Consider the following 10,148-nt stretch of genomic DNA (forward strand, 5'->3'; position numbering starts at 1 on the left):
CTTAGGAGTACCTTAATTAAGTTAATAACAATGTACCTACCTATATAGTTTAAGTTTAAAAAATTTGGCTCTCAAAAGAAATTTCAATCGTTGTACTCTTGATATTTGGCTCTGTTGACTAATGTGTTTGCCGACTACTGTCCTAGGCAATAGTTTTCATTCTTATACTGACTTGCTAAACAATCTGGGAAAGTTTAGTAATAAGCTGGTCTCAGTCTAATTTATAACATGAGAGAGGTGGACTTGATGAACTCTATGTACCCTTCCATTGTGATTTATCTCAAATACTGAATTAAGTTTGTTGCCTAATTAACATATGCTAAGATGATACGTTTGAAAATGTGTCACATTCTCTTCAGTAGAAATAGTATTATTTTAGGAAAGATGACAGTGTGATGTCATCCAAATAATATGCATATTTCAACTTTTTAGTCATAATTTCGATATACTAGTAAGAAGAATCCAAAGCCCAAGGAAATCCTTCAGTAGAAGGATAAATGAAAGATAATGCTAGAGCACTATAAATTTTAAAAATTGTTTTCTTTTGGAATAACTATTTAAATTTTAAGGGTGAAATCTTAGCTATAAAACCCTAAAAGGCATAGAATCAACTCTATACTCAGAACTATTTTCCAATACAAAGATTCCTGGAAAAATCCTCGTTTCCAAACCTGACTTACAGGAGAAGATTTTAAATTGTCAGGAAACACAACAAGGAATTTTTAGAAAGCACTTGTAGTCAGAGACAATGAAAAGCGATTTATAAAAAAGAAAGCAAAGATGGTGACCCAGGACACACATTTCATGCAAGTAATATATCAATAAAAAGTATTTTTGATGGGTATAAAAAAATAATATAATGAAATTTTTTTTAATTTTAAAAAAGAGTATTTCCCATACATGAATTTAAGTTAAAACCCTTCCCAAGGATTTCTCTCCAAATGGCACTTACACACCTGTCACCAGGCTTAAAAACACCTGCTACAAAGTTTCCTGTTACTACCCCAAAAACTAGCATATATCATCTTTCTTTCACAGTAAGGGACTATATTTTGTACCCTACATTAAAAGTATTAGCTTGGAATATAAGTCACAAAACCATGTGCCCATTATGGTTCCATGTGTGTAAAAAATGTATATGTACATCACAGTGCATGTTTGTATAACAATAAAATCTAAAACAAATGAAAAAAAAACCACAACCTCAACCTTTTGGCAATTAGGAAACAAAAAAATTAAGACAAGCTATTATTTTTTTTTCCCGTGAGACTGGCAAAAATTGGGATGACTTGTAATACTCAATATTGATAAGAGCCTAAAGAGACATACTTTAATACACTGTTGGTGGGAACATATAACTTTTGGAGGATAATCTGGCTGCATCTTTTATCTTTTAAAAAAGCAGCACGATTCAGTCAAATAACTTCACTTCTTGGTACCTCTCCTAAATGTCCATATATGGGCACAAAGAGGCATGTATCAGGATTGCATCATTATTTGTAATAGTAAACATTGCAAACAGCTTAAATTTTCATAGTGGGGGTATGGTTACATACTCATCTATTTTATGAAATATTTTACGGAAATTAAAAATAAGTTCTGTCCCTTCCCCTCATTTTTCTATGAACCTAAAACTGCATGAACAAATAAGTTTATTTAAAAAAGAATTAGTTTAAGAGTTAAAGCCCTCACTTCCCAAAATGATTAAGAAATCCTTAGAATTCTTAAACCACTAAGTTAGTGATAACTTTATTTCTAAACATTCCTGAATTTTCTAGTGATAAAGGTAGGGCTTCATATTCAAGGTCCTACATATGGTATATTAAATAAGAGTGTGTAACTGTGACCCCTTACAGGCAAAAATGGTGTCAGCTACCTATGGATCCCCAGTGCCTGACTCCCGTGCCTGATATAGGAGTTGCTCATACATGTTTGCATGGAACAAATCCATTCCATAAAGCAGTTTTAAGAGGTAAAAAACTTGAAAAAATGCAAGAGATGAGAAAAGAAATCAGATAAAACCAAATGATAATATAATTATGTATGTAATCTTGAGTCCGGAAAAAATATGTACCAATCTACATTTTTAAGAGTCATTCAAACAGGTAGGAAAAACCATGTGCAAAGTTTGAAGAATATTAACATGCATTTACCAGCAATTCTAGAAGAAATTCTTTATCAAAAGTTGTGTCTTCGGTTTTAGGAAGAGTTGGTAACAAGCAGAGGTATGATGCCACCTGGTGGAGTGTATTTGAACTGCAGAATAGAGAAGATTCAAATCAGAATATTTTAACTTACTTCACTTCTGAAATATGTAATTTTATAGATTGTTTAAAAAGTTTTACTTAGAAAATATAGTCCTATCACATGAGTAGCAAATATAAAATATCAGCAATGAAAGTCCCTAATACAGAGTTCTCAAAGTGTTTTCTGAAAACCTGTTGTGGTCCCTGAGAAGGTCCTTTCAGGAAGTCTGGAATGACTACACTTTTTTATATTCATACTAAAACAATATTTTTTCACCGTCTTTACATATACAGTGACAGTGCAAAGCAATGGCGGTCAAAGCTGCTGGCACAGATCAAGGCAGTGGCACCAACTGGTACTATAAGTAGTTATAGAATTCTGCATGCCACACGCAGCTTTAACAAAACCACAAAACCCCAGTTTTAAGAATGTCCCTGATGAAGCAGTTATAAACTTGGACCCCTGAGGATCTGTTTTTTTAAAAATTCTGTGATAGAATGGGAGGTCCACATTTTGTATACGATGCTTATTTGAAAGAACTGACAAATGATGGCTATTCAGATTTGAATAATGGCAAAAATAAAAAATTTGAACCATCCGGACAACCTGGATGAAGCCGGGGCTGCGAGGGCTGAGCCCCTTGCACGAATTTCGTGCATTGGGCCTCTAGTATATACATACATACATACACACACCTTTGTCCTTAATCAACTTCTTCAACTCTACCAGAAACATGGCAGCAGCTTCATCGGCAAATACAGCCTCTCCAGGAATTTTTATATCAGTCCAAGCCTATTCCTGAATCTGTCTGGCCATCCCTTCCTTGCAGTAAATGCCCTGGTGTCACTCATTTCAGGGGATCCCTGGCTGACGTCTTCATATAGGCTCAATGCTTTCTAGCACAGCAATTGGAAAATGTTTTCTGTTTGTGTCCCCTACCCACAAACTTAAGGCTTTTTCCATCTTAACTGAGCATTTATCATGCACTGTGGCCATAATTTTTAGTCTGTAGTGAGACAGCAAAACTAGCATGAATTTCTTTTTCCTTCTTTAGTTTCAAGATTCACAATTTCAAGGTTCAAAGACCTTAGCAACCTTAGCATACACTTTCTTTCTTATTAAACCAAGGAAGTAATTTACAGCCTCTCTTTGGCATATTCAAATTGTTGACATCACTACTCTTTTGCATTTTGGGGCATAAATTAAAATAACAATGAAATACAAGCACCTCAACACTATAAAAGTTAATCTGGCTATCAAGATGGCAACAAAGTGACTAACAGGTATACAGCAAGGATTGCTGGACAAAGGGATGATTCACGTTCCAGGCAGGACGAAGCAGGGCAATATGCAATTTAAAACTGATGATTTGTTTATTTCTGAAATTTTCCATTGAGTGTTTCTGTTTTTATCCACAAAAAGCAAAACAGTGGATAAGAGGGGACTAGTGTATGATGAACATTTTTGGTTTCTGTTGTATGTTGTTTATGACTGATGGGATACCAGGTTTATGTTCTATTCTAAGAAAAATTTAAAATCTAGGAAACTGTATGTTATGAAAATATAAATTTTACAAAGAACAGAAAAGGATGGATAATTATATATAGGTCACTCAAAGATACCACATGCTAGAGAAGCACTAGCTAGTTCTGGTTGTCAATAAATAGGGCAGCAAGTAACATTACCTAAAGTACTATAAAAGAAAACATTAAAATTCTGTTTTCCTTTCATGTTACCTTACCTAAGAGGTCCAAATAACTTGACCAAGGATCCCCGAGTATCTACTTCTGCCACATTTGAAAGGGCAAAATCATAGAGTTCAGGGAAATGTGCAAAAGCAGCTCTCTAGAAAAGAAAAGCAAACAAAAAAATATCAATAATTAATGTCCACATATTAATACAATCTACAATTTATATATTCTATAGTAAAAACATTTAAAAATATATTTATGCACTTCTCTTTTAAAGCTTCTCATATGTGACCTCTGCCTTATTTAGCTAGAAGCAGTCAATACACTGGGGGAAAACTAGAAAAGTTCTAGCAGAAATGCAAAAACAAAGAGTCAATGTTCAGTTTTTTATTTCTAAACTTGTCCTCTGAATATATAGGAAAGCCAGCTTCATTGACATGAGGGAAGAAAAACAAGACACTATTATCGAGAAATGGCTCTAACAAAACTAAAAGGAAGTTTTAATTTTTAAGGAAAATCCCCACTGAAGAGATAGCCTGAGGCCAAAAGTATAGTGAGCTTGTGCCCTGCTTTACATTAGAACCCCGGAAACAGAGGGCCTTGCAGGGTACCACCCCAACCAACATGGGGTAAGCTCGAAGAAAACAGAAATGGTGGCATTATGCTAATTTGATAGGAGAAAGAGATAACATCCCTAGTCTTCCTTAATGCCCATGTGGTACATAGAAGACCCAGAATTTTTCACGTACCCCCTAGTGGATCATGCAGAAGGTTGCTAAGGTTATGGATGAGCTTGCCATGAGGTTAATATAGGCAATAGCAAATGATCCTGCAATCCAAACCTGAAGAGTGAGCTAAGCTGGGAAATGAATGGGAGTCACCTCTCAGGAGAGTTCTAGCACCATCAAGAACAAAGCTGGGCCTCGTCAGCAGGGAGACAGCCAAGCTCCTTGAGAGCAATCATCATGCCCTGCCTGTGCCAGGAACACAGACCACAAGCCATACCAGCCAGGGTTACTTCAAGGGCAGAGGCACAAGGACAAAAACAGTAACGCTCTGAGAAAAGCAGGAAAGGAAGTCTGAACGGAGACAGTGTGCCAATCACTCCTCTTCCAAACAATGAGGCTATCCTAGTGTCTCCATGCACCCCAGTGCGGACTGGGAAAGAAGAGGGAGAACAGAGACACCGTGAGAGACAGTGGAATTGATCATGAGAGACAGTTGAACTTAAGTTTGAGTCTTTATCCCAAAAATGACTTTTCAGAACAGAAAGAACTGAATTACTTTAAATTGACAAACAAAAGTTTCTTTCTGCCCTAACTGGTTTGGCTCAGTGGACAGAGTGTCAGCCTGCGGACTGAAGGGTCCCAGGTTGGATTCCGGTCAAGGGCATGTACCTTGGTTGCGGGCACATCCCCAGTAGGGGGGGTGCAGGAGGCAGCTGATCGATGTTTCTCTCTCATTGATGTTTCTAACTCTCTCTCTCCCTTCCTCTCTGTAAAAAATCAAAATATATTAAAAAAAATTTCTTTCTGCCACCAGAGAAAATGGAGCTCAAGAGCAAGAGAGCATTAGTAGAACACAAAGGTATTTTTTTTTTTTTTTTTACACCTGAGCTATACTGGTAAATTTCATTACCTGTGTTTATCTTTAAAATGTACAAAATGTTGCCTTGGCCAGTGTTGCTCAGTTGGTTAGAGCGTCATCCTGTACACCAAAAGGTGGTGGGGTTCATTCCCCGTCAGGGCACATACCCGGGTTGTGGGTTCAATTCCTGGTAGGGGCAACTGTGGGAGGCAACCAATGAATATCTCTCTCTCCCTCTCTCTCTCTCCCCCTCCCTCCCTCTATCCAATCCGTAAAAACGTGTCCTTGCGTAAGGCTTAAAAATAAAAAATTAAAAAAATTTAAAGTTAAAAAAATATATACAAAATGTTCATACTACTTTGTCATATGTTGAAATATCTCTTTTCATAAAATACAACTGATATTTAAATGCACTAAATTGGCCCAGTAACTATTATTTCTGAGTATCAGGATGAGGCCTATGAAAGCAAGACATTTTTTTTTCATGAACTCAAAGTTCAAAATGAAAACAGTATTAAATTAATACCTATTCTATTTGTACTATGAAAATCACAAATTACTCATGGACTGAAGTTATGGAGCAGAAGCAAAGGCTATCATGCATTTCAATTACCTGTAGAGAAGTGATTCTATCATAGTGAATGGTAGTCATCTCGTTCTCTGTCAGAGCATTTCCAGTCTGGTCATTAATCTCGAAACCAGTATAGAACTTAAGCATGTCCAAAAGCTGAAAGGATATATTTAAATTAACAAACTGTGTGAACATAAGAGCAAGAAAGCATCAACAGACACCGTTTATTAAAACTAATAAGTCCATTTACCTTCTCAGAGGTGCTGAAAAATTTTATAATGTAAACAGTACAACAAACATTTCAGAACATACCCAAGCGTGTTTTATTTATGTGAGAATAGGTACGTATGTGAATAAATTAAGTCTATTTCATATACATGGTCTACTTATACAGAGAAGAACTTAGGCTCCAACCCCAATAATAAGAGACACTGATGATCTAATCCAGTGGTCGGCAAACTCATTAGTCAACGGAGCCAAATATCAACAGTACAATGATTGAAATTTCTTTTGAGAGCCAAACTTTTTAAACTTAAACTATACAGGTAGGTACATTGTTATTAACTTAATCAGGGTACTCCTAAGGCTTAGGAAGAAGAGCCACACAGGGGCCAAAGAGCCGCATGTGGCTCGCGAGCCCCAGTTTGCCGACCGTGGATCTAATCAAAGCCAATCATTTCAATGGGGGGAAATCAATCTACATGACTGCAAATTTACAGAACTATACCACTGGAGGAAACTCCTGAGGTCTTCTACGTTGGCCACTGAGAATTTTCTGAATGAGGGTTTTGGAATTCATGATAGGAGAATCTCTTCCATGAGGGAAAACAGCAAGGTGGGGAAGGCTAACTGATCTACTCTTCTCCTCAGTCTCCATGGCCATCAGGCTGTGCTTTGGCTCAATTCCTGCTGCTAAGCGAGGCCTGCTTCCCCTGCAGCAGCAGCATCAGCACAGTTCATTAGGCTGCCTTTGCCCCAAATCTTTATTCTTCTTAATTCTAATGTATGGCATAGCGGATAGTAGAACTTTAATATATGAATCAAATCACTGGGATTTAATAAGAGAACGAGAAAGAAAAAGGAATGCTCACAGACATAATATAAAAGAAGTCTTATAATATGTAAACACATAAAAATTGTATCTCTAACTAGGACCTCATCAAAAGACAAGTGTTAGAAGTTTGTTAGAAGACTTTTCTTCTGGATGACATTACAGGAAATGCAAAATGCTAACACTTTCATCTTCTTATCCAAATTAACAAACAAAGCGTATACACATCCACACTCTCAACTGCCTGGCAGCATCATCTCATGGAAGGAGGGCCATAGTGTTAGGGCATAGTTTACTTGAAATTAGTGCTCATCATCTGTTATATTCGATAGTGGTTATGTGGGACCACATCACACATAATTCAGTAAAATAATAATAAAATCACATGTGATTAGCAAAAAGTTATAATATGTCAGTACTAGAGGCCACCTATACAGGAATGCATTCATTTTGTACATTAGGACTTGACTTTACTTAAAAAATGACTAATAAGAAATCTTCATTATTCAATTCAATATAAAGCAAAATTACTTTGTGTGATGCTCTGGTACTCCCAGTTTCATGGCAGAAAAAGGTCAATTCAGAAATAAGAACAGTATGTTCAGATACATTAATGCTCACCTGGGAAAAAAGATGGCCATCCTCTTCCCTATGAACAAGGTTGGAAAGGTAGCAGTGAACCAAAAGGTGGGAGTCGTCCAGGATGGTATTAAACCAGCGCCTTGTGGGGAGTAGGGCCTAGAAAAAATAAACACCACAGCAGTAAGGCAGTAAGTTTTCTGTAGCTGAAGGTGAAACTATTGATGTTTAACTTGAAAGTGTTAATCACATCCAAAGTCCCCTCCAGTCGCCCAAAGACACCATGCACAAAGCAAGGTCCATGTTGTAAATAAACTCGGTGTTAATATTTCTCAAAAAATACAGATTTTTGAGTTTGTTTGTTTTTCATATAAAATCCTATATGAAATCCCAATATGTACTGTGTATAGGTTTAAAAATGAAGCTGCTTTGAGAAAACAGGGAGTGAGGAACCCTGAGTGGAGACTCCTTTTATGGTTCTCACCTCCCACACCCCCTCTGACAGTCAGCAAGGCAATGCTGCGGAACTGCCAGTGTGAAAACCACTAATCTAATCAAACACCCCCATTTTATGGTGAAGTTATTGAGGTCCCCAGAGCTTATAAACTAGTTACAGGCAGAGCTAGAAAGTGAATGAAGATCTCATGAATGACTATTAGTCTAATACTCTGATCCTCATGCCAAGAAACCACCCCACCTTTCCAGATAAGGAACAGACAGAAAGGATTTTCTTTCAATCTGTTTCACTAAAAATGGACAGGAAATAAATTCAATCTGAAGTACACCAACTCTGTATCTGAGTTTTTCATCAAAATCTTTTACCTAATAGTATGAAATTTTCTTTGCTAAGAATTTTAATGAGAAAAATTGACAATAGCAGCTGTATCGTTCTTCATCAACAATATTAGGCAAATTTTTAAAAGTGAGATTATTAAAGAGATGGCCACAAACCCATGATTTCAGCCACTATTGAGAACTCTGTGAAGAGGTATTAAAATGTGACAGAAAATAAACTGCCATTGCTGAGCTCATATTTAACAACTATACTAAATAATGTTTTTTCTACAAACAGCAGCCATCTGAAAACTTCAAGGGTCAACTGCTTTGACTTTCTTCTCTGAGACACTCTGAAATAGGCACATTAAACTAAGGCCAGTTTGAGGTGATAAAAACATTTCATATATAGTGTCATATGCATAATCTTAGCCTCCTTAATGACTACACGATAGAAAAGTCACTGCACACTTCTTACCTCTAGATCAATCATAAGTTCAATGAATCTTTCACAGTAATGAACTTTGTCCATAGTGACAGGTTCTAGATATAATGAAGAAAGCATGTTAGAATTTTCTTACTTAGGTTATTCTGTGTTACTAAATCCTAAAATTGGCAGTGATTTAAACAAGGCCACATGTCTCTTATTCATCAGGATTGGACTATGATCAGAGTAAGGACCTCACATAAATTTCAAAAGAAGGCAGGCCCTACCCTTATGTTTAGCTCTACAAATATAAGAAAACGAAAAACCTAGCTTGGATCAGAAACACATTATAAAAATAAGATTTGCAAAAATATTTTAAAGTGTTAATTTTTAAAAATTTGTGAATGATTAGATTTTGAAAAATCCTGAGATATAAAAACTAGAAAGGCAGTTTTATATAAGTTCTCGCCCCACTTTCCTTGTTGTCTTCACATGCTAATTTCCTAGAACTCCTTTCATGTGCATAAACACATGCATATATGTGCACATGTATGCATACAAATACACTATAGAATACATAGAAAATGGGTGGGAAAGATACACACCAAACCAATTAGAGGGATAATTTTTATGACTTTTTTCCAATGTACATGTATTTCTTTTGACATTAACATGTCAATGACACAGAGCAATAAAATGTTTTTAAATCACTCTTATTTTATACTATCCATGAGCATAATGCACTACTATAAAAAACACATTTTTGTTGTAAATAATTAGTCTTGTGACATGCATATTTTCAGAGTACAAGGTTTTTCCGAATGCCAGAAAATGGTCTACCATTTTACTAGCTAAAACCATCCTGGCAAGATTGTTTCAATTAAAAAGGAGATAATTTCAGGGTCTCTACTGCTGCTCAGTCTAAGGACTCCCAGCAGTAACTAACACAGCACTAGACCTGTAGAAGGTACCCTACAAATGCTTATACTAATCCATTTATTAAATTTAATAGAGGCCCGGTGCACGAAATTCATGTAATGGGGGGGGGGGGGGGGGGGCTGCTCAGTCGGACTCCCAGCAGTAACTAACACAGCACTAGACCTGTAGAAGGTACCCTACAAATGCTTATACTAATCCATTTATTAAATAATTTAGAGGCCCGGTGCACGAAATTCATGTAATGGGGGGGGGGGGGGGGGGGGGGGGGGCCCCCCCCGCCCC

General features: G+C 36.7%; 1 protein-coding gene across 1 annotated transcript in view; it reads right to left on the reverse strand.

The window, feature by feature from the left end:
- Window positions 1-10,148, reverse strand: part of AQR (aquarius intron-binding spliceosomal factor) — a 97,012-nt gene that overhangs the window by 56,020 nt on the left and 30,844 nt on the right. Inside the window, exons 10-14 of the mRNA XM_005885767.2 lie at window positions 8,979-9,043; window positions 7,769-7,885; window positions 6,139-6,252; window positions 3,989-4,092; window positions 2,154-2,256 (exon numbers count right to left, since the gene is read on the reverse strand). Of these exons, the coding sequence (XP_005885829.1) occupies window positions 2,154-2,256; window positions 3,989-4,092; window positions 6,139-6,252; window positions 7,769-7,885; window positions 8,979-9,043 (503 nt within the window). The remainder of the gene's footprint in view (window positions 1-2,153; window positions 2,257-3,988; window positions 4,093-6,138; window positions 6,253-7,768; window positions 7,886-8,978; window positions 9,044-10,148) is intronic.

The sequence above is a fragment of the Myotis brandtii genome, unplaced genomic scaffold (assembly GCF_000412655.1).
Source record: "Myotis brandtii unplaced genomic scaffold, ASM41265v1 scaffold927, whole genome shotgun sequence".
In the NCBI taxonomy this organism is placed as follows: domain Eukaryota; kingdom Metazoa; phylum Chordata; class Mammalia; order Chiroptera; family Vespertilionidae; genus Myotis; species Myotis brandtii.